The 22,891-nt window shown below is 53.9% G+C and overlaps 2 protein-coding genes across 5 annotated transcripts in view; one reads left to right on the top strand and one right to left on the bottom strand.

Annotated features, from left to right (window-relative positions):
- Positions 1 to 19,566, bottom strand: part of LOC142258172 (methyltransferase-like protein 25B) — a 99,277-nt gene extending 79,711 nt beyond the window's left edge. For all 3 annotated transcript variants that reach the window (XM_075330667.1, XM_075330666.1, XM_075330668.1), the window contains exons 1-5: positions 19,291 to 19,566; positions 12,920 to 13,030; positions 9,033 to 9,154; positions 2,976 to 3,189; positions 2,813 to 2,875 (exon numbers count right to left, since the gene is read on the bottom strand). In XM_075330667.1, coding sequence (XP_075186782.1) covers positions 2,813 to 2,875; positions 2,976 to 3,189; positions 9,033 to 9,154; positions 12,920 to 13,030 — 510 coding nt within the window. In that variant the 5' untranslated portion in view covers positions 19,291 to 19,566. The remainder of the gene's footprint in view (positions 1 to 2,812; positions 2,876 to 2,975; positions 3,190 to 9,032; positions 9,155 to 12,919; positions 13,031 to 19,290) is intronic.
- Positions 19,289 to 22,891, top strand: part of LOC142258178 (uncharacterized) — a 45,915-nt gene continuing 42,312 nt past the window's right edge. For both annotated transcript variants that reach the window (XM_075330678.1, XM_075330677.1), the window contains exons 1-2: positions 19,289 to 19,373; positions 22,107 to 22,858. In XM_075330678.1, coding sequence (XP_075186793.1) covers positions 22,178 to 22,858 — 681 coding nt within the window. In that variant the 5' untranslated portion in view covers positions 19,289 to 19,373; positions 22,107 to 22,177. The remainder of the gene's footprint in view (positions 19,374 to 22,106; positions 22,859 to 22,891) is intronic.

Raw genomic sequence — 22,891 nt, 5'->3', positions numbered from 1 at the left:
CGGCCTTTTGGGGGCGTGACTTGGACCGCCACCCATAGGAGTTCCTCTGGCCTTTCTCCGGCCGGTTGGACGAAGAGGATTGGGGCTTGGCGGAGGGACGAAAGGACCGAAACCTCGATTGGATTTTTCTCTGCTGAGGTCTCTTAGGTTTGGACTGGGGTAAGGAGGAGTCCTTTCCCGAGGATTCCTTAATAATCTCATCCAACCATTCGCCAAACAAACGTTCACCAGAAAAAGGCAAACCAGTTAAGAACCTTTTGGAAGCAGAGTCTGCTTTCCATTCGCGCAGCCACATGGCCCTGCGGACTGCCACGGAGTTAGCGGATGCAACAGCCGTACGGCTAGCAGAGTCCAGGACGGCGTTCATGGCGTAGGACGAAATTGCTGATGCCTGAGAGGTCAAGGAAGACACATGCGGAGCAGAATTCCGCGTGACAGCATTAATCTCAGTCAGACATGCAGAGATTGCTTGGAGAGCCCATACAGCCGCAAAGGCCGGGGCAAAAAACGCGCCCGTGGCCTCATAAATAGACTTCACCAAGAGCTCTATCTGTCTGTCAGTGGCATCCTTCAGGGATGAGCCATCGGCAACAGACACAACGGACCTAGCAGCCAATCTAGAGACTGGAGGATCCACCTTGGGTGAGTGCGCCCAGCCCTTAACGACCTCAGGTGAAAAGGGATAACGCGTGTCAGAGTGCCTTTTAGCAAAACGCTTGTCTGGGACCGCTCTGGGCTTCTGGACAGCGTCCCTGAAGTTAGAGTGATCAAAGAACGTATTGCGGGTACGTTTGGGGAATCGAAATTGGTGTTTCTCCTGCTGAGAAGCCGACTCCTCTACCGGTGGAGGCGGGGGAGAGAGATCCAACACCTGGTTGATGGACGAAATAAGATCATTTACTAAGGCGTCCCCCTCAGGGGTATCAAGGTTGAGGGCGAAGTCAGGGTCAGAGCCCTGAGCTCCCACGTCCGCCTTGTCATCCAGAGAGTCCTCCAGCTGAGATCCAGAGCAGCGTGAGGAGGCCGGGGAAGAGTCCCAGCGAGGCCGCTTAGCCGGTCTGGGACTGCGATCCGGGCAGGAGTCCTCCGCCTGGGACCTAGGGGCTATCCTGGGAGCGCGCTGCGGCGCGGACCGAGAAGGCCCTGGAGGAGACAAACTAACAGGGGCCGGGGCCTGTGAAGAGCCCGGTCTGGACTCCAAAGCCTCAAGGAGCTTAGATGATCATTTGTCCATAGACTGTGCAATGGATTGAGAAAGTGACAGAATTTCTCAGCGAAAGAGGCCAATGACGGTGACTCTGTCCCTGCAGCCTGCTCAGGGGGAGCAGGGGGATCTACATGAGCCGAGGGGCCCACAAGTGCCCCGGGCTCCGGCTGAGCAAGCGTGGCAGGAGTCGAGCATTGATCACAGTTAGGGTAGGTGGATCCCGCAGGCAACATAGCCCCACAAGAGGTACAGGCTGCGAAAAAAACCTGTGTCTTAAGGGCTTTGCTCCTTGTGGACGACATGCTGCAAGCAATAAGTGTCCCTTAGGAGAGCGACCACTGAGGGTATATGGGAAAGGGTTAAACAGCCGTTCCGAATATATATAATATATGTAGATATATATATATCACGGCACCCTAGGGGAACCAGCACCGGGTGACCGGTTTGGCTTACCAACCGCTGGTGTCCTCCAGATTCCCTGTCGTGGGTCCCCCAGAGCTGTAGAGATGTGCAGCTGCAGCATACGCCGGCAGAATGCCAAACATGGCCGCCGAAGCTCTCAAGGGGGGAGTGGAGCCATGGGCGGCGCCGGCAAAAGGCGGGAATCTGGAGGCCCCATAGTGGTCCATGAGAGGGGAGGGGAGGCATGCAAAGATGCTCCAGCCCTCTGTCGGTAATACCGCCCTTCCCCCTGACAAGCAGGCCCGGGGGCGGGATTTTTCGCGACTTGGTCGCGATGAAGCAGGGGACTAAATTTAAGGCCGTGCCCGACGAGCAGGCACGGCCGGCGCGGAAGTCCGATGAAAAAACAACGGACGGCGCTACTGGGGAGAGAACCGACCTCTCTCCCCGTACCGTCCCCCCATGGGGACACAGAGTACCTTGAAGGTGCAGGGCCCGGTCCCTGGGGATGAAAACGCTCCGGTCCAGCAGGTTCCACCAGGGGCTGCGGATGGAGCACGGTCTCAGCAGGTGAATGACCGGTGAGGCTGCCACTTCTCCCAGAGCCGCATAAGGGATGGTGAAGGAGACGGCATGTGGCTCCAGCCTTTGTACCCGCAATGGGTACCTCAACCTTAACAACACCGCCGACATAGTGGGGTGAGAAGGGAGAATGCCGGGGGCCCCATAGGGGGACCTCTTTTCTTCTGTCATACTATGTATGAGAATTTTTTTTTTTTTTTTTTTTTTTTCTATGAGTGGATGTGTGCCTCCTTCCACGCAAAGCATAAAACTGAGGAGCCCGTGATCCACGGGAGGGTGTATAGGCAGAGGGGAGGGGTTACACTTTTTTAAAAGTGTAATACTTTGTGTGGCCTCCGGAGGCAGAAGCTATACACCCAATTGTCTGGGTCTCCCAATGGAGCCGACAAAGAAATAAATGTTAACATCTCAAGAACAGTTGAAAATATTCACAGGCAATAAGTTGCAAATTTACTCACTTTTACAAGCCATATCTGACAATACCCATTTATAAAAATGCGACATAACCCCTTTAAATAGGATGTGAGTACTTAGAATTGTTCTACGTATGGTGGTGGCATTTGAACACCCCAAGAACATCGTTGTATACGTCCATCAGTCAGTCATCATGAATATCCTTACCTGGCCGCTGCCTAGGTCCACTACACGGTCACACCCGGTCACGTCGCTAAGCTTCTTTACAAGCTGTGGGATAATAGGAAATTACCAGCTGAGCAGACCGTGCCCCGAGAGGTTTTATAAAATGACTTGTGTGTGTGCGTGTGTCCGCCATATCGCCCCGTACCTTCCCCAGCCTTCGTATTTCATGCTGCTTTTTGGGCTTCACGTGTTTCCGAAAGAGCGGATCCAGTAAGGAGCTCTGACACTGGTTAGACTGGAACTCGGCCGGTCTCTTCTTGTGTGCGCTGTCCGCGTCAGGATGTGGCGTTCGCTGGAAGGACAAGGTCTGCGCGGTGACCTTCAAAGCTAAGAGGCTGAGCGGCCATACTGACCGGTAACTGGATAGGAAGAAGGGAATTTTGTTTACTTACCGTAAATTCCTTTTCTTCTAGCTCCTATTGGGAAACCCAGACAATTGGGTGTATAGCTACTGCCTCCGGAGGCCACACAAAGTATTACACTTTAAAAAGTGTAACCCCTCCCCTCTGCCTATACACCCTCCCGTGCATCACGGGCCCATCAGTTTTGGTGCCAAAGCAGGAAGGAGGAACTTATAAATTGGTCTAAGGTAAATTCAATCCGAAGGATGTTCGGAGAACTGAAATCATGAACCAAAAGAACCCTTCAACATGAACAACATGTGTACACAAAAGAACAACAGCCCGAAGGGAACAGGGGCGGGTGCTGGGTCTCCCAATAGGAGCTAGAAGAAAAGGAATTTACGGTAAGTAAACAAAATTCCCTTCTTCTTTGTCGCTCCATTGGGAGACCCAGACAATTGGGATGTCCAAAAGCAGTCCCTGGGTGGGTAAAAGAATACCTCGATAAAAAGAGCCGAAAAAACGGCCCTCTCTTACAGGTGAGCAACCGCCGCCTGAAGGACTCGCCTACCTAGGCTGGCATCTGCCACAGCATAGGCATGAACCTGATAGTGTTTCGTGAAAGTGTGCAGACTCGACCAGGTAGTGCTGACACACCTGCTGAGCCGTAACCTGGTGACGCAATGCCCAGGATGCCCCTGCGGCTCTGGTAGAATGGGCTTTCAGCTCTAAAGGAATCGGAAGCCCAGAAGAACGGTAGGCTTCAAGGATCAGTTCCTTGATCCACCAAGCCAAGGTTGACTTGGAAGCCTGCGACCCCTTACGCTGGCCAGTGACAAGGACAAAGAGCGCATCAGAACGGCGCGGGGGCGCAGTGTGCGAAAAGAAGAGCCGGAGTGCTCTCCCGAGATCTAACAAATGCAATCCTTTTCACAATTGTGAACTGGATGAGAGCCAAAAGAAGGTAAGGAGATATCTTGATTGAGAAGAAAAGGGGGATACCACTTTAAGTAGGCATTCCGGGACCGGACGCAGAACCACCTCATCCTGGCGAAACACCAGGAAGGGGGCTTTGCATGACAGCGCTGCTAGCTCAGACACTCTCTGAAGTGATGTGCCTGCCACTAGGAAGACCACCTTCTGCGAAAGGCGTGATAGAGATAACTCTGAGAACGCTAAGAGCCAGGACTCAATGGCCACCCAGTCAGGTTGAAGACCGCAGAATTCAGATGGAAAATGGCCCTTGGGACAGCAAGTCTGGTCGGTCCGGGAGTGCCCACGGTCGACCCACCGTGAGGTGCCACCGATCCAGGTATCACAACCTCCTCGGCCAGTCTGGAGCGACGAGGATGGCGCGGCGGCAGTCGGACCCGATCTTGAGTAACACTCTGGGCAGCAGCGCCAGAGGAGGAAATACATAAGGCAGTCGAAATTGCGACCAGTCCTGAACTGATGCGTCCGCCGCCAGCGCTCTGTGCTGGTGGTTGATGTACGCGTCCGCCGTGGCGTCGTCCGACTGTATCCGGATCTGCCTGCCGTCCAGCCACCGCTGGAACGACTTTAGGGCTAGCTACACTGCCCTTATCTCCAGAACATTGATCTGAAGGGAGGACTCTGTCAGAGTCCAGGTTCCCTGAGCCCTGTGGTGGAGGAAGACCGCTGTCCACCCTGACAGACTCTCGTCCGTCGTGACCATAGCCCAGGATGGGAGCAGGAAGGATTTTTCTTTCGACCAAGAAGTGGGAAGAAGCCACCCCTGAAGAGAGGCTTTGTCTGCCAGTGAAAGAGAGACGTTCCTGTCTAGGGACGTCGACCTCCTGTCCCATTTGCGGAGAATGTGCCCTTGGAGTGGACGCAGATGAAACTGCGCAAAGGGAACTGCCTCCATTGCTGCCACCATCTTCCCTAGGAAGCGCGTGAGGCGCCTCAAGGGGTGAGACTGGGCCCGAAGGAGAAAGTGCACCCCTGTCTGCAGCGAACGCTGTTTGTCCAGCGGTAGCTTCACTATCTCTGAGGGAGAATGAAACTCCATCCCGAGGTCAGTCAGTGATTGGGTCGGTGTCAATTTTTACTTTGGGAAATTGATGATCCACCCGAACCTCTGGAGAGTCTCCAGAGCAATGTTCAGGCCGTGCTGACATGCCACCCGGGAGGGTGCCTTGACTTAGGAGATCGTCTAAGTAAGGGATCACCGAGTGTCCCTGAGAGTGTAGGCCCATCGCCACTGATGCCATGACCTTGGTGAAGACCCGTGGGACTGTCGCCAGGCCGAAAGGCAGAGTCACGAGCTGAAAGTGTTCGACCCGGAGGCGAAACACCGGAAGCGTTGATGCTCTGGTGTAATCGGCACATGGAGATAAGCATCCCTGATGTCGATTGATGCTAGGAAGACTCCCTGGGACATCGAAGCGATGACTGAGCGGAGAGATTCCATCCGAGACCGTCTGGTTCTCACGTGTCTGTTGAGCAGAATGAGGCCCGGAACGGACCGGAATGATCCGTCCTTTTTTGGTACCCCGAACAAGTTGGAGTAAAGACCGCGACCACGTTCTTGAAGCGGAACGGGGATCACAACTCCATCTGCAGAAACGAGTCGGAGGACGAGAGCTGAGCTCTATCCTGTAACCGTGAGACGGAATGTCTCTCACCCATCGGTTTTTCATCCAATTGCTCGCCAAACAGACGGTCGCCAGAAAATGGCAAACCGGTTAAGAACTTCTTGGAAGCAGAGTCTGCCTTCCATTCGCGTAGCCACATGGTCCTGCGGACTGCCACCGAATTGGCGGATGCTACCGCTGTACGGCTCACAGAGTCCAGGACGGCGTTCATGGCGTAGGACGAAAAAGCCGACGCCTGAGAAGGCAAAGACACAACCTGCGGGGCAGAGGTACGTGCGACCTCATTAGTCTCAGACAGACAAGCTGAGATAGCTTGGAGTGCCCTGCGAAGGTCGGAGCAAAAGACGCGCCTATGGCTTCATAGATGGATTTCATCCTGAGCTCTATTTGCCTGTCAGTGGCATCCTTGAGCGATGAACCATCTGCCACCAATACTACGGATCTAGCCGCCAGTCTGGAGACTGGAGGATCTACCTTGGGACACTGAGCCCAACCCTTAAATACGTCAGGGGGGAAAGGGTAACGTGTGTCATTAAGGCGCTTAGTAAAGCGCTTGTCCGGAAATGCTCTGTGCTTCTGGACAGCATCTCTGAAGTTAGAGTGATCGAAAAACGCACTCCGGGTACGTTTGGGAAACCTAAACTGGTGTTTCTCCTACTGTGAAGCCGACTCCTCTATAGGTGGAGTTGGGGGGGGGGGAAGGACTAGCACCTGGTAGATGGACGTTATAAGGTCATTTACTATGGCGTCCCCTTCAGGTGTATCCAGATTGAGAGCAACGTCAGGATCAGAGCCCTGAGCTGCGACCTCCGCTTCATCCTCATGCTGAGACCCCGAACCGCGTGATGAAGTCGGGGAAGGTTCCCAGCAAGCCCGCTTAGCCTGTCTGAGGCTGCGGTCCGTGTCGGAGTTCTCACCGTGGGATCTGGGTGCCACCCCAGGAGCCCTTTGCTGTACCGACCGAGAGGGGCCTGGGGGCGATGAACTCACAGTGCCCTGGCCCTGTGTTACCGGTCTGGACTGCCAAGCTTCTAGTATCTTAGCAGACCATCTGTCCATAGACTGAGCCATGGAATGTGAAGCGACTCAGAGAGTTTCTCAGTCAAAATTGTAAACTCTGTCCCTTCCATCTGTGCAGTGGAAACCGGCGGTACCACCTGAGCCGAGGGTCCCACCAGTGCCGGAGGCTCCGGCTGAGTGAGTGCCACAGGGGCCGAGCATTGTCACAACGAGGGTAGGTGGAACCTGCAGGTAACATAGCCGCACAAGAGGTACAGGGCCAAAAGCAAATAATGCTGCCGAATAGAGAAAATGTATACAAGATAGATATATATATATATATATATACACTTCGGCACCCAAGGGGGGCCAGCACCTGACAACTGGTGTGGCTTACCAACCGCCCCAAGCGGTGGTGTCCACCAGATTCCCTGCCTGGGACTCCCAGAGCTGCAGAGCTCATTCTGAAATCCCCCACCGGCAGAAGTGATTATAACAATGGCTGCCAGCGTTCTGAGGGGAGGATGGAGCCGTGGGCGTGCCTAATAAAGTGCGGGAAACTGGTGCCCCACAGTGCTCAGTGAGTGGGGAGGAGGATACCAAAGTATGCCCCAGCCCTCACTGCCGACGTCCAGTCGGCCGTCCCGCCCTTACCCCTGACTGGCAGGCCCGGGGGCGGGAGTATATGGTACTAGGCCGCAAAAGCCGGGGACTAAAGTTAAAAACGCGGCCGGCAAACAGGCGCGGTCGGCGCGGTAGTCCCGGTCTCATAAACCACACAGGAGCCGCTGCGGCGTCTGTAACACAGGCGCTGCATGCACCGTCCCTAAGGGGACACAGAGTACCTTATGGATGCAGGGCCCTGTCCCTGATGATATCCAGGCTCCTGTCCGTCAGATTCCCCCAGGGGCTGCGGATGGAGCTCGGTCCCAGTGAATGGTGACCGGTTAGGATCCCACTTCTCCCAGAGCCCCTAAGGGATGGGGGAAGGATAACGGCATGTGGGCTCCAGCCTCTGTACCCGCAATGGGTACCTCAACCTTAACAACACCGCCGACTCAGTGGGGTGAGAAGGGAGCATGCCGGGGGCCCTGTGGGGGGCCCTCTTTTCTTCCATCCGATATAATCAGCAGCTGCTGCTGACTAAAATGTGGAGCTTGTGTGCATGTGTGCCTCCTTCAAGACAAAGCTAAAAACTGATGGGCCCGTGATGCACGGGAGGGTGTATAGGCAGAGGGGAGGGGTTACACTTTTTAAAGTGTAATACTTTGTGTGGCCTCCGGAGGCAGTAGCTATACACCCAATTGTCTGGGTCTCCCAATGGAGCGACAAAGAAACAAACAATGTCACTTAAGTGCTTGTCTGTCATCACGAGTAACTATCGGGTGCCGGCTGTGTATGGCGCGGGCTCAGCTCCTGAGAGTGCACTGTACATTACATCAGTGACTATCGGGTGCCGGCTGTGTATGGCGCGGGCTCAGCTCCTGAGAGTGCACTGTACATTACATCAGTGACTATCGGGTGCCGGCTGTGTATGGCGCGGGCTCAGCTCCTGAGAGTGCACTGTACGTTACATCAGTTACTATCGGGTGCTGGCTGTGTATGGCGCGGGCTCAGCTCCTGAGAGTGCACTGTACATTACATCAGTGACTATCGGGTGCCGGCTGTGTATGGCGCGGGCTCAGCTCCTGAGAGTGCACTGTACATTACATCAGTGACTATCGGGTGCCGGCTGTGTATGGCGCGGGCTCAGCTCCTGAGAACGTACTGTAGATTACATCAGTGACTATCGGGTGCTGGCTGTGTATGGCGCGGGCTCAGCTCCTGAGAGTGCACTGTACATTATATCAGTTACTATCGGGTGCTGGCTGTGTATGGCGCGAGTTCAGCTCCTGAGAGCGCACTGTACATTACATCAGTGACTATCGGGTGCCGGCTGTGTATGGCGCGGGTTCAGCTCCTGAGAGTACACTGTACATTACATCAGTTACTATCGGGTGCCGGCTGTGTATGGCGCGGGCTCAGCTCCTGAGAGTGCACTGTACATTACATCAGTGACTATCGGGTGCCGGCTGTGTATGGCGCGGGTTCAGCTCCTGAGAGTTCACTGTACATTACATCAGTTACTATCGGGTGCCGGCTGTGTATGGCGCGGGCTCAGCTCCTGAATGCGCACTGTTGATTACAAAGAAACCAACATGATAGCTGCTTTGTGTGTGTACCAGATAACTTGCATTCATCTACCTTGTATTCCTTGCGTTACTGTCCGATAAGAGTAGATCGGCCAAGTCCGGGGCAGTCAGGTCTGACAACGCTAATCTCCAAGACACGGGCAGCGTCTCCCACAGGCTGTTGGTGAAAAATTCCTAGAAAAAAAAAAAGGATTCTAAGTAGAGTCAAATATGGCAACATTTAACATCGTAGGACTTATTTTTTCTGTCTAGCATGAATGGCACAAAAGTACCGTATGTTTTTAAACTATAAGATGTAATTTTTAGCAATAAATAAAAGTATTGCAGGGGCAGCTTTCTCCTGATACAGCGTCTACCAGACCACAGAGAGATCTGCTCCCTGCTCCTGCCTCACACTGATCGATCTTATCAGGAGACGAAAAACCAGGGTCTGCACGGAGGCCGCGGGGTCTGCACGGAGGCCGCAGGGTCTGCACGGAGGCCGCGGGGTCTGCACGGAGGCCGCGGGGTCTGCACGGAGGCCGCGGGGTCTGCACGGAGGCCGCGGGGTCTGCACGGAGGCCGCGGGGTCTGCACGGAGGCCGCGGGGTCTGCACGGAGGCCGCGGGGTCTGCACGGAGGCCGCGGGGTCTGCACGGAGGCCGCGGGGTCTGCACGGAGGCCGCGGGGTCTGCACGGAGGCCGCGGGGTCTGCACGGAGGCCGCGGGGTCTGCACGGAGGCCGCACAACCTGAGCAGCAGACGGACCTCTCAGGCCATATCAGCCACATGTCGGGAAGGAACTCCAAACTGTGGTAATGTTTAGTGTGAGTAGCAGAGCAACGTACAAGTGTGCAGCACAATCAGAGACTCACACGTTTATATGTGTAGTAGAGTTGCGCAAATGTGTGTGTAGAAGATCCGAGTGTGCGTGTATGGAGCAGATCCACCTGGGCCTGTATGTAGCTGAGCCACGTGTGTGCAGCAGAGCTGAGAGTGAGTGTAGGTGAGCTGAGCGTGTGTGCAGCAGAGTTGTATGTGGATCAGAGCGTCATGCTTGTAGAGCAAAGCTGCATGTGTACCAGAATTGTATTTGTGTAGCAGAGCCACATGTCTGTAGCATAGTGGAGTGTCTGTGTAGCAGAGCCACGTGAGTGTAGCTCAGCTTTGTGTTTGTAGCAGAGCAGTATGTGTGTGTAGTAGTTGTGTGCATGTGTAGCAGTCGCGTGTGTAGCAGAGCCGCACGTGTGTAGCAGAGTCGAATGTGTGTAGCAGAGCAGTGTGTGTCTAGCAGAGCAGTGTGTGAGTGTAGCAGAGCAGTGTGTGAGTGTAGCACAGTTGTGTGTAGCAGAGCAGTGAGTGTAGTAGAGCATTGTGTGAGTGTAGCAGAGCAGTGTTGTAGCAGAGCAGGGTGTGAGTGTAGCAGAGCAGTGTGAGTGTAGCAGAGCAGTGTGTAGCAGAGCAGTGTGAGTAGCAGAGCAGTGTGTGAGTGTAGCAGAGCAGTGAGTGTAGTAGAGCAGTGTGTGAGTGTAGCAGAGCAGTGAGTGTAGTAGAGCAGTGTGTGAGTGTAGCAGAGCGGTGTTGTAGCAGAGCAGGGTGTGTGTAGCAGAGCAGTGTGTATAGCACAGTTGTGTGTATATACTAGAGCCGTGTATCTGTGTGTGTAGCAGAGCAGAGTGTGAGTGTAGCAAAGCTGTGTTTATATAACAGAGTCATGTGTGTAGCAGAGCAGTGGGTGAATGTAGCAGAGCAGTGTGTGAGTGTAAAAGAGCCGTATATCTGTATGTGTAGCAGAGCAGTGTGTGAGTGTAGCAGAGCCGTATATCTGTATGTGTAGCAGAGCAGTGTGTGAGTGTAGCAGAGCCGTATATCTGTATGTGTAGCAGAGCAGTGGGTGAATGTAGCAGAGCAGTGTGTGAGTGTAAAAGAGCCGTATATCTGTATGTGTAGCAGAGCAGTGTGTGAGTGTAGCAGAGTAGTGTGTGTAGCAGAGGTGTGTGTGTGGGTGTGTAGCACAGCTGTGTGTATATAACAGAGCTACGTGTCTGTGTCTGTAGCAGAACAGTGTGTGTTGAAGAGCAGTGTGTGAGTGTAGCACAGCGGTGTGTATATAATAGAGCTGTGAGTGTAGCAGAGCTGTGTGTATATAACAGAACTATGTGTCTATGTGTCTGTAGCAGAGCAATTTGTGAGTGTAGCACAGATGTGTGTATATAACAGAGCCATTTTAAGTATCGCAGAGCAGTGTGTGCGTGTAACAAAGCTGTGTGTGAATGTAGCAGAGCCACATGTATATAAAAGAACCGCGTGACTGTGTGTGTAGCAGATGAGAAACTGTGGAAAGAAAAGCGCAATAGGGTCTTACCCCAAAAGGGGAGGAAGATATGTAATGAAAACACACTCACCTATAATGGTTGTGCCAGTCACAACCACTATACAGGCATATATAAGATCCAGGTCCAGGCAGAAGTCCCAAAGTTGGCTGATAACAGAGAGTGATAGAAGAAGGGTCTTAATTCCGCGCCAAGGACTCAATGGATCCAGGAAGAGATTAATGCTTCTTTAATAACATGCACAAGTCTACGCGTTTCTGGAGACACAGCTCCCTTCATCAGGACATTGGCAAGAGAACATCCTTTGCCAATTGCCAATTGCACATTGCCATTGCCTCATGAAGGGAGCTGTGTCTCCAGAAACGTGTAGACTTGTGCACGTTATTAAAGAAGCATTAATCTCTTCCTGGATCCATTGAGTCCTTGGCGCGGAATTAAGACCCTTCTTCTATCACTCTCTGTTATCATGTGTGTGTAGCAGAGCAGTGTGTGAGTGTAGCAGAGCAGTGTGTATATAGCAGAGCCGTGTGTGTGTTGAATGTAGCTTGGTTGAGTGTACATGCAACACTGTCGTGAATGTGTGCAGCAGACAGGTATATAAAGTGTGCTGTGAAGCCTCCTGTGTATAATACCCTACTTCCCTCGGGATTCAGTCTTTTCGTCCCCTCTGGCGCTGACTGGGCCTTATGTGATGCCATGATGTTGAGGCCTAGAGGCACCAAAGAGTGGAGAAGATGGAAAACAAAAGAAAAGCCTGAAGCACCAAAACAAGAGAGGGCCAGAGGAGCATGGAGGGGCCAGAAGAGCATGGAGGGAACAGAAGAGCATGGAGGGGCCAGAAGAGCATGGAGGGGCCAGAAGAGCATGGAGGGAACAGAAGAGCATGGAGGGAACAGAAGAGCATGGAGGGAACAGAAGAGCATGGAGGGAACAGAAGAGCATGGAGGGAACAGAAGAGCATGGAGGGAACAGAAGAGCATGGAGGGAACAGAAGAGCATGGAGGGAACAGAAGAGCATGGAGGGAACAGAAGAGCATGGAGGGAACAGAAGAGCATGGAGGGAACAGAAGAGCATGGAGGGAACAGAAGAGCATGGAGGGAACAGAAGAGCATGGAGGGAACAGAAGAGCATGGAGGGAACAGAAGAGCATGGAGGGAACAGAAGAGCATGGAGGGAACAGAAGAGCATGGAGGGAACAGAAGAGCATGGAGGGGACAGAAGAGCATGGAGGGAACAGAAGAGCATGGAGGGAACAGAAGAGCATGGAGGGGACAGAAGAGTATGAAGTGTGTTATTTTTCTACTCCGTTATTATCCTCTGGGGTCTGGAGAAACAAAAGATAATAAATTTCCCACTACACACCAGGACCATCAGATCCCCTGAATGACGTCTCATCAGCATCAGATCAGCTTCGCTTAGGACTAGATTTTAACAAGTGATTTCCCTCCCGTGGATCACTCCCGGCTCCAGTGCCGCCGCTCCAACAGCCGTGCAGACGGCACCAGCACCAGTAATGGACTGGCACTAGGCCCAGAGGCTGTGGAGCGGATCCCAGGAGGAGGACGCCCTCTGTAAAGAATCCTCCCCAGTGTTATATATTCCCGGTCTGACAGTGGGAATACTTACAATTATGTACGAATCTGTGATGAAGCCGTACAGAGACAGGACGCGAGCGATGTCCCCTGCCAGGAGCTGGTTCTGCTCCAGAGACCTGACCCGTCCCCCGACACCAGACATCTTGGAGAAGAGGAGAAGTCAGAATAAAGAGGACTACAACTCCTATCATCTACTGCCGAGCCGTGTATCTAATCCTATCATCATGTGCTGCCAAGTAGAGTATCTAATCCTATCATCTGCTGCCGTGCATGTAATCCTATCATCTGCTGCCGAGCCGTGTATCTAATCCTATCATCTGCTGCCAAGCCGTGTATCTAATCCTATCTGCTGCCGAGCCGTGTATCTAATCCTATAATCTGCTGCCGAGCCGTGTATCTAATCCTATCATCTGCTGCCGAGCCGTGTATCTAATCCTATCATCTGCTGCCGAGCCGTGTATCTAATCCTATCATCTGCTGCCGAGCATCTAATCCTATCATCTGCTGCCGAGCCGTGTATCTAATCCTATCATCTGCTGCCGAGCCGTGTATCTAATCCTATCATCATGTGCTGCCAAGTAGAGTATCTAATCCTATCATATGCTGCTGTGTATGTAATCCTATCATCTGCTGCCGAGCCGTGTATGTAATCCTATCATCTGCTGCCGAGCCGTGTATCTAATCCTATCATCTGCTGCCGAGCCGTGTATCTAATCCTATCATCTGCTGCCGAGCCGTGTATCTAATCCTATCATCTACTGCCGAGCCGTGTATCTAATCCTATCATCATGTGCTCCCAAGTAGAGTATCTAATCCTATCATCTGCTCCGTGCATGTAATCCTATCATCTGCTGCCGAGCCGTGTATCTAATCCTATCATCTGCTGCCGAGCCGTGTATGTAATCCTATCATCTGCTGCCGAGCCGTGTATCTAATCCTATCATCTGCTGCCGAGCATCTAATCCTATCATCTGCTGCCGAGCCATGTATCTAATCCTATCATCTGCTGCCGAGCCGTGTATCTAATCCTATCATCTGCTGCCGAGCCGTGTATCTAATCCTATCATCATGTGCTGCCAAGTAGAGTATCTAATCCTATCATATGCTGCCGTGTATGTAATCCTATCATCTGCTGCCGAGCCGTGTATGTAATCCTATCATCTGCTGCAGAGCCGTGTATCTAATCCTATCATCTGCTGCCGAGCCGTGTATCTAATCCTATCATCTGCTGCCGAGCCGTGTATCTAATCCTATCATCTGCTGCCGAGCTGTGTATCTAATCCTATCATCTGCTGCCGAGCCATGTATTTAATCCTATCATTTGTTGCTGCATCGAGCATCTAATCCTATAACCTGCTGCAGAGCCACGTATCTAATTCATTCATCTACTATAGAGCTGCGTATCTAATCCTATCATCTGCTGCCGAACAGTGTATCTAATCCTATCATCTGCTGTCGAGCCGTGTATCTAATCCTATCATCTGCTGCCGAGCCATGTATCTAATCCTATCATCTGCTGCCGAGCCGTGTATCTAATCCTATCATCATGTGCTGCCAAGTAGAGTATCTAATCCTATCATATGCTGCCGTGTATGTAATCCTATCATCTGCTGCCGAGCCGTGTATGTAATCCTATCATCTGCTACAGAGCCAAGTATCTAATCCTATCTGCTGCCAAGCCAAGTATCTAATCCTACTGCCTGTTGAGCCATGTATCTAATCCTAGCCTGTGTGATACGAACTGATGAGCTGTGTATCCAATCCTTTCCTGCATGATACTGTCTGCTGAGCTGTGTATCTAATCCTATCCTGTGTGATACTGTCTGCTGAGCCGTGTATCTAATCCTCTCCTGCGTGATACTGTCTGCTGAGCCGTGTATCTAATCCTCTCCAGTGTGATACTGTCTGCTGAGCTGTGTATCTAATCCTCTCCTGTGTGATACTGTCTGCTGAGCTGTGTATCTAATCCTATCCTGTGTGATACTGACTGCTGAGCTGTGTATCTAATCCTATCCTGTGTGATACTGCCTGCTGAGCTGTGTATCTAATCCTATCCTGTGTGATACTGTCTGCTGAGCCATGTATCTAATCCTATCCCGTGTGATACTGTCTGCTGAGCTGTGCATCTAATCCTATCCTGTGTGATACTGTCTGCTGAGCCATGTATCTAATCCTATCCCGTGTGATACTGTCTGCTGAGCTATGTATCTCATCCTCTGCTGTGTGATACTGTCTGCTGAGCTGTGAATCTATTTCTATAATGTGGGACATACACATTTGCCCCCTATGACACTGATAAGATACAATGATACGGCCGTTGCTATATTGGCGCACCTGCAATCGGCTAAACAGCCTTCTTGGTACACCTGCGGTAGGCTGAGCCGCCATCTTGGTACACCTGCGGTAGGCTGAGCCGTCACCTCGGTACACTTGCTGAGCCGCCATCTTGGTACACCTGCGGTAGGCTGAGCCGCCATCTTGGTACACCTGGGGTAGGCTGAGCCGCCATCTTGGTACACCTGCGGTAGGCTGAGCCGCCTTCTTGGTGCACCTGCGGTAGACTGAGCCGCCATCTTGGTGCACCTGCGGTAGGCTGAGCCGCCAGCTTGGTACACCTGCGGTAGGCTGAGCCGTCACCTCGGTACACCTGCGGTAGGCTGAGCCGCCATCTAGGTACACCTGCGGTAGGCTGAGCCGCCTTCTTGGTACACCTGCGGTAGGCTGAGCCGCCTTCTTGGTACACCTGCGGCAGGCTGAGCCGCCATCTTGGTACACCTGCGGTAGGCTGAGCCGCCATCTTGGCACGCCTGCGGTAGGCTGAGCCGCCATCTTGGTACACCTGCGGTAGGCTGAGCCGCCATCTTTGTACACCTGCGGTAGGCTGAGCCGCCTTCTTGGTACACCTGCGGTAGGCTGAGCCGCCTTCTTGGTACACCTGCGGTAGGCTGAGCCGCCTTCTTGGTACACCTGCGGTAGGCTGAGCCGTCACCTCGGTACACTTGCTGAGCCGCCAGCTTGGTACACCTGCGGTAGGCTGAGCCGCCATCTTGGTACACCTGCGGTAGGCTGAGCCGCCTTCTTGGTACACCTGCGGTAGGCTGAGCCGCCTTCTTGGTACACCTGCGGTAGGCTGAGCCGCCTTCTTGGTACACCTGCGGTAGGCTGAGCCGCCAGCTTGGTACACCTGCGGTAGGCTGAGCCGCCATCTGTGTACACCTGCGGTAGGCTGAGCCGCCATCTTGGTACACCTGCGGTAGGCTGAGCCGCCATCTTGGTACACCTGCGGCAGGCTGAGCCGCCTTCTTGGTACACCTGCGGCAGGCTGAGCCACCTTCTTTGTACACCTGCGGCAGGCTGAGCCGCCATCTTGGTACACCTGCGGCAGGCTGAGCCGCCATCTTGGTACACCTGCGGTAGGCTGAGCCGCCATCTTGGTACACCTGCGGTAGGCTGAGCCGCCAGCTTGGTACACCTGCGGTAGGCTGAGCCGCCATCTTGGTACACCTGCGGCAGGCTGAGCCGCCTTCTTGGTACACCTGCGGCAGGCTGAGCCACCTTCTTTGTACACCTGCGGCAGGCTGAGCCGCCATCTTGGTACACCTGCGGCAGGCTGAGCCGCCATCTTGGTACACCTGCGGCAGGCTGAGCCGCCATCTTGGTACACCTGCGGTAGGCTGAGCCGCCAGCTTGGTACACCTGCGGTAGGCTGAGCCGCCAGCTTGGTACACCTGCGGTAGGCTGAGCCGCCAGCTTGGTACACCTGCGGTAGGCTGAGCCGCCATCTTGGTGCACCTGCGGTAGGCTGAGCCGCCATCTTGGTGCACCTGCGGTAGGCTGTCGCCACCTTGGTGCACCTGCGGTAGGCTGTCGCCACCTTGGTGCACCTGCGGTAGGCTGAGCCGCCATCTTGGTGCACCTGCGGTAGGCTGAGCCGCCATCTTGGTACACCTGCGGTAGGCTGAGCCGCCATCTTGGTACACCTGCGGTAGGCTGAGCCGTCACCTCGGTACACTTGCTGAGCCGCCAGCTTGGTACACCTGCGGTAGGCTGAGCCGCCATCTTGGTACACCTGCGGTAGGCTGAGCCGCCTTCTTGGTACACCTGCGGTAGGCTGAGCCGCCTTCTTGGTACACCTGCGGTAGGCTGAGCCGCCTTCTTGGTACACCTGCGGTAGGCTGAGCCGCCTTCTTGGTACACCTGCGGTAGGCTGAGCCGCCAGCTTGGTACACCTGCGGTAGGCTGAGCCGCCATCTGTGTACACCTGCGGTAGGCTGAGCCGCCATCTTGGTACACCTGCGGTAGGCTGAGCCGCCATCTTGGTACACCTGCGGCAGGCTGAGCCGCCATCTTGGTACACCTGCGGTAGGCTGAGCCGCCATCTTGGTACACCTGCGGTAGGCTGAGCCGCCAGCTTGGTACACCTGCGGTAGGCTGAGCCGCCAGCTTGGTACACCTGCGGTAGGCTGAGCCGCCTTCTTGGTGCACCTGCGGTAGGCTGAGCCGCCATCTTGGTGCACCTGCGGTAGGCTGTCGCCACCTTGGTGCACCTGCGGTAGGCTGAGCCGCCATCTTGGTGCACCTGCGGTAGGCTGAGCCGCCATCTTGGTACACCTGCGGTAGGCTGAGCCGCCATCTTGGTACACCTGCGGTAGGCTGAGCCGTCACCTCGGTACACTTGCTGAGCCGCCAGCTTGGTACACCTGCGGTAGGCTGAGCCGCCATCTTGGTACACCTGTGGTAGGCTGAGCCGCCATTTTGGTACACCTGCGGTAGGCTGAGCCGCCAGCTTGGTACACCTGCGGTAGGCTGAGCCGCCAGCTTGGTACACCTGCGGTAGGCTGAGCCGCCTTCTTGGTGCACCTGCGGTAGGCTGAGCCGCCATCTTGGTGCACCTGCGGTAGGCTGTCGCCACCTTGGTGCACCTGCGGTAGGCTGAGCCGCCATCTTGGTGCACCTGCGGTAGGCTGAGCCGCCATCTTGGTACACCTGCGATAGGCTGAGCCGCCATCTTGGTACACCTGCGGTAGGCTGAGCCGTCACCTCGGTACACTTGCTGAGCCGCCAGCTTGGTACACCTGCGGTAGGCTGAGCCGCCATCTTGGTACACCTGTGGTAGGCTGAGCCGCCATTTTGGTACACCTGCGGTAGGCTGAGCCGCCATCTTGGTACACCTGCGGTAGGCTGAGCCGCCTTCTCGGTACACCTGCGGCAGGCTGAGCCGCCTTCTCGGTACACCTGCGGCAGGCTGAGCCGCCTTCTCGGTACACCTGCGGCAGGCTGAGCCGCCTTCTTGGTACACCTGCGGCAGGCTGAGCCGCCTTCTTGGTACACCTGCGGTAGGCTGAGCCGCCTTCTTGGTACACCTGCGGCAGGCTGAGCCGCCTTCTTGGTACACCTGCGGTAGGCTGAGCCGCCTTCTTGGTACACCTGCGGTAGGCTGAGCCGCCTTCTTGGTACACCTGCGGCAGGCTGAGCCGCCTTCTTGGTACACCTGCGGCAGGCTGAGCCGCCATCTTGGTACACCTGCGGTAGGCTGAGCCGCCATCTTGGTACACCTGCGGTAGGCTGAGCCGCCTTCTTGGTACACCTGCGGTAGGCTGAGCCGCCATCTTTGTACACCTGCGGTAGGCTGAGCCGCCATCTTGGTACACCTGCGGTAGGCTGAGCCGCCATCTTGGTACACCTGCGGTAGGCTGAGCCGCCATCTTGGTGCGCCTACGGTAGGCTGAGCCGCCATCTTGGTACACCTGCTGAGCAGCCATATTGGTACACTGCAGTTGGCTGAGCCGCCATCTTGGTTCACTTGAGGTAGGCTGAGACGCCATCTTGGTACACCTGCGATAGACTGAGCAGCCATTTTGGTACACCTGCGATAGACTGAGCGGCCATTTTGGTACACCTGCGATAGACTGAGCGGCCATTTTGGTACACCTGCGATAGACTGAGCAGCCATTTTGGTACACCTGCGATAGACTCAGCAGCCATTTTGGTACACCTGCGATAGACTGAGCAGCCATTTTCACTACATACTGTGGTAAACAAAATGAGGTAGTAAAAAAATAAAGACAAAGCTGCGGCTTTTGTAAGGAAAAAACGGGAGAGTGATAATAATTTCAGTCACGCAAAAGATTCTATAGAGTTAAAACAAACCCCATGATATTGCGTGGTAATGGCGCTTATAAACAAGACACCATGTTGCTTTGATAGTAATTACTGACCCCCAAGATGGAGGAATTTGATAACAATGATTATAATATGGAGGGGGCATATGTGTGATACCACCTCACACTATCTAAGCCAAATAATACACTTTGGTGGGGGCCATATCGGCTAATATCGGGCAGCAGGGGCCCCTCCCTGCTCGTCACTATGCAGATGGCGCCTCTCCCTCCCCGCACTTACACTCCTCCATGTGAGGCCGGCTCTCCGTGGGTTAGTGGGACGTGACGTTTACACCCGGAAGGCCTCCACGTCTCGTGTGCCTGGTAAGTCCGGTCCTCCCCTCCCGTACATTGTCTATCCATTACCCGTCTGCGCTCCGCTCCCGGTAACGGCCTGCGCATCCTCGGCCTCTTCCCTCAGCGCGGCCGAACCTCTGAGGTAAAGATTCGGATTCCTGTGCGGGAGAGTTCGCGGTCTCACGTGCGGCCTCCTCGCTGGTGTCGAGCCGGAAGTGACTGTTGTGTGCCGAGTTTCCACCTTTTTTGTATATATTTGTGTCATTCTTGTTATTATTGATCCTTTTGTCAGGTTTGAGGCCCAAATAACCAAGATTTATAGTGATTTTTTTACAGTACCTTGTATTATGCTGTGTGGTAATAGAACAATAGCACCGTACTGATTGATGGTGACATGCGTTAAACAGGATGGATGCACGAAAGTGCTCGCTTTTGTTGCCATAGCAATCAATTGGCCCTCCGTGTATGTACCGATGAGATGTGCGTAGGGTTAATTAAAAAAAATCTTCTTGAACCCCATTAAATGTATAAAAAATGAATATTATTATTATTATTATTTATTTATAGAGCACCATTAATTCCATGGTGCTGTACATAAGGGGGTTACATACAAAATACGTATACAAGTTACAGTAGACAGACTAGTACAGAGGGAAGAGGGCCCTACCCTTGCGGGCTTACATTCTATAGGATTATGGGGAGGAGACAATAGGTGGGGTGTAGGTCAGGCGGCAGCTCCGCACGGTGGTCGGGCGGCAGCTCCGCACGGTGGTCGGGCGGCAGCTCCGCACGGTGGTCGGGCGGCAGCTCCGCACGGTGGTCGGGCGGCAGCTCCGCACGGTGGTCGGGCGGCAGCTCCGCACGGTGGTCGGGCGGCAGCTCCGCACGGTGGTCGGGCGGCAGCTCCGCACGGCGGTCGGACGGCAGCTCCGCACGGTGGTCGGGCGGCAGCGAGTTCATTGTAGATTGTAGGCATTTCTGAACAGATGAGTTTTCAGGTTCCTTTTGAAGTTTGCAAGGGTAGGGGATAGTCTGACGTGTTGAGGCAGCGAGTTCCAGAAGACTGGGGATGCTCGGGAGAAGTCTTGGAGTCGGGTGTGTGAGGAGCGAATGAGAGAGGAGGAGAGGAGGAGATCTTGGGAGGACCGGAGGTGACGTGTTGGAGTGTAGTGGGGGATTAGTTCGGAGATGTACGGAGGAGACAGATTATGCACAGCTTTGTAGGTCAGTGTTAGAAGTTTGAATTGGATACGGTGGAAGATTGGAAGCCAGTGGAGGGACATGCAGAGAGGAGAAGCGGGGTGGTATTGAGGAGAGAGGTGGATAAGTCGGGCAGCAGAGTTAAGGATGGACTGGAGAGGGGCGAGCGTGTTGGCAGGGAGGCCACATAGGAGGATGTTGCAGTAGTCGAGGCGGGAGATTATGAGGGCATGCACTAGCATTTTAGTAGATTGCAGATTGAGGAAAGGGCGGATTCTGGAAATATTTTTGAGTTGAAGACGGCAGGAGGTGGTGAGGGATTGGATGTGTGGTATGAAGGATAAGGCAGAGTCAAAGGTCACTCCGAGGCAGCGAACTTTGGGTACTGGCGAGAGCGTGGTGTTATTTATTGTAATAGATAGATCAGGTGGAGAGTGTAGGTGAGACGGAGGAAAGATGATTAGTTCAGTTTTGGCCACATTGAGCTTTAGGAAGCGAGAGGAGAAGAAGGAGGATATAGCAGATAGACATTTCGGGATTTTGGACAGCAGAGATGTGGCATCTGGGCCAGAGAGGTAGATCTGGGTGTCGTCGGCATATAGGTGGTACTGAAAGCCATGGGACTTTATGAGTTGTCCCAGGCCAAATGTGTAGATAGAGAAAAGTAGGGGTCCTAGGACAGAGCCTTGAGGGACGCCAACAGAGAGATGGTGGGATGAAGAGGTTGTGTGGGAGTGGGAGACACTAAAAGTGCGATTTGAGAGGTATGAAGAGATCCAAGAGAGGGCAAGATCTCTGATACCAAGGGAAGAGAGGGTCTGTAATAGGAGGGAGTGGTCAACGGTATCGAAGGCTGAGGACAGGTCTAGGAGTAGGAGTATAGAGAAGTGCTTGTTCGCTTTGGCAGTAAGCAAGTCATTTGTGATTTTAGTCAGGGCAGTTTCGGTGGAGTGATGTGGACGGAAGCCGGACTGTAGGTTGTCAAAGAGAGAGTTAGAGGAGAGGTGGGAGGAAAGTTCAGCGTGGACGTGCTGTTCCAGGAGTTTTGAGGCAAGTGGGAGTAGTGATATGGGGCGGTAGCTGGTAGTAGAGGTTGGATCGAGGGAAGGTTTCTTTAGGATAGGTGTGACTGTTGCATGTTTAAAGGCAGAGGGGAAGGTTCCGGTCGTTAAAGATAGGTTGAAGAGATGGGTTAAGGCTGGAATAAGGATGGTGGTGAGGTTGGGAAGGAGGTGGGATGGCATGGGGTCAAGTGCGCAGGTGGTGAGGTGCGCTTTTGAGAGCAGACGTGCAAGCTCTCCTTCGGTGATGGTGGGGAGGAAGTTTATGGGGGAGGGGCAGTGGTCAGCTACATGAAGGGGTTGTGGTGGCTGAGCAGAGAAGACTTGCCTTATTAGGCAATATATTTGGAATATATTTGGGATCGGCGCTCGTTTACGAGGAGAAAATCTGTGAATTATACATATATTAAGAGTCTGTCCTCAGGTCAACGTATAGAACAACAAAGGATTCTTTACAGTACGAGCATTAATGTGTAACCGTGTATCTTGTGTGTTGTAGGTGATGTCGCTTTCTCGCCGTCGGATGAAGCAGGGAAAAAACACGTAACATTGTCGGTGAGGGAAGCCATCATGGCTGACACGTTTATCAACATAGATGTGTCCTCCGGGTTGTCGATGGCGCAGATCGGATCAGGAAATCGAAAGCACAAGCAGTTCTTGAGAAGGCGGAAATATCTGGAGAAACGCGGATTCCTCAAACAAAAACAGCTGCCCAATAAGAAAGCTGGAGAGACGCGAAACGCGTGGGGCCGGAGTCGGCCGAATGGACAGGCGGAGGGTCATGGGCCGGGGAGGCAGCAGGACGGATCATCCCGGACCGTAACAGTGGGCGCCCCGTGCCAACCGGGCACGTTAAGCATCGGTATAAACTGCGCCGCAAACCGCCCCTGTCCTCCCACCCCCTCCAAAGACCGCCCTTCCCCTGCTATGGGCGGCACCAAGGAACCCGCCAAGCCCCTCGTACCGCACCGCAACCTGTTGCTCAGCGAGTATGAAAGCGGCCTCCCCTCCGCCGCGGCGGTGCCACCCAGCCACAAGGTGCTTGCTATTGACTGTGAAATGGTGGGCACCGGGTTTAAGGGTCGCAACAGCGCCCTAGCGCGGTGCAGCATCGTGAATTACCAGGGGGACGTGGTGTACGACAAGTACGTACGGCCCGCCTGTCCCGTCACCGATTTCAGGACCAGGTGGAGCGGCATCCGAAGGGAACATTTATCCAACGCCATCCCCTTCAACGTGGCACAGAAAGAGGTAAGATAGGCTTCATGTGAAGGAAGGATCGGG

The sequence above is a fragment of the Anomaloglossus baeobatrachus genome, chromosome 12, assembly GCF_048569485.1.
Source record: "Anomaloglossus baeobatrachus isolate aAnoBae1 chromosome 12, aAnoBae1.hap1, whole genome shotgun sequence".
NCBI lineage: Eukaryota > Metazoa > Chordata > Amphibia > Anura > Aromobatidae > Anomaloglossus > Anomaloglossus baeobatrachus.
Note: the sequence above shows the minus strand (reverse complement) of the source record. Positions and strands in the feature narration are given on the sequence as shown.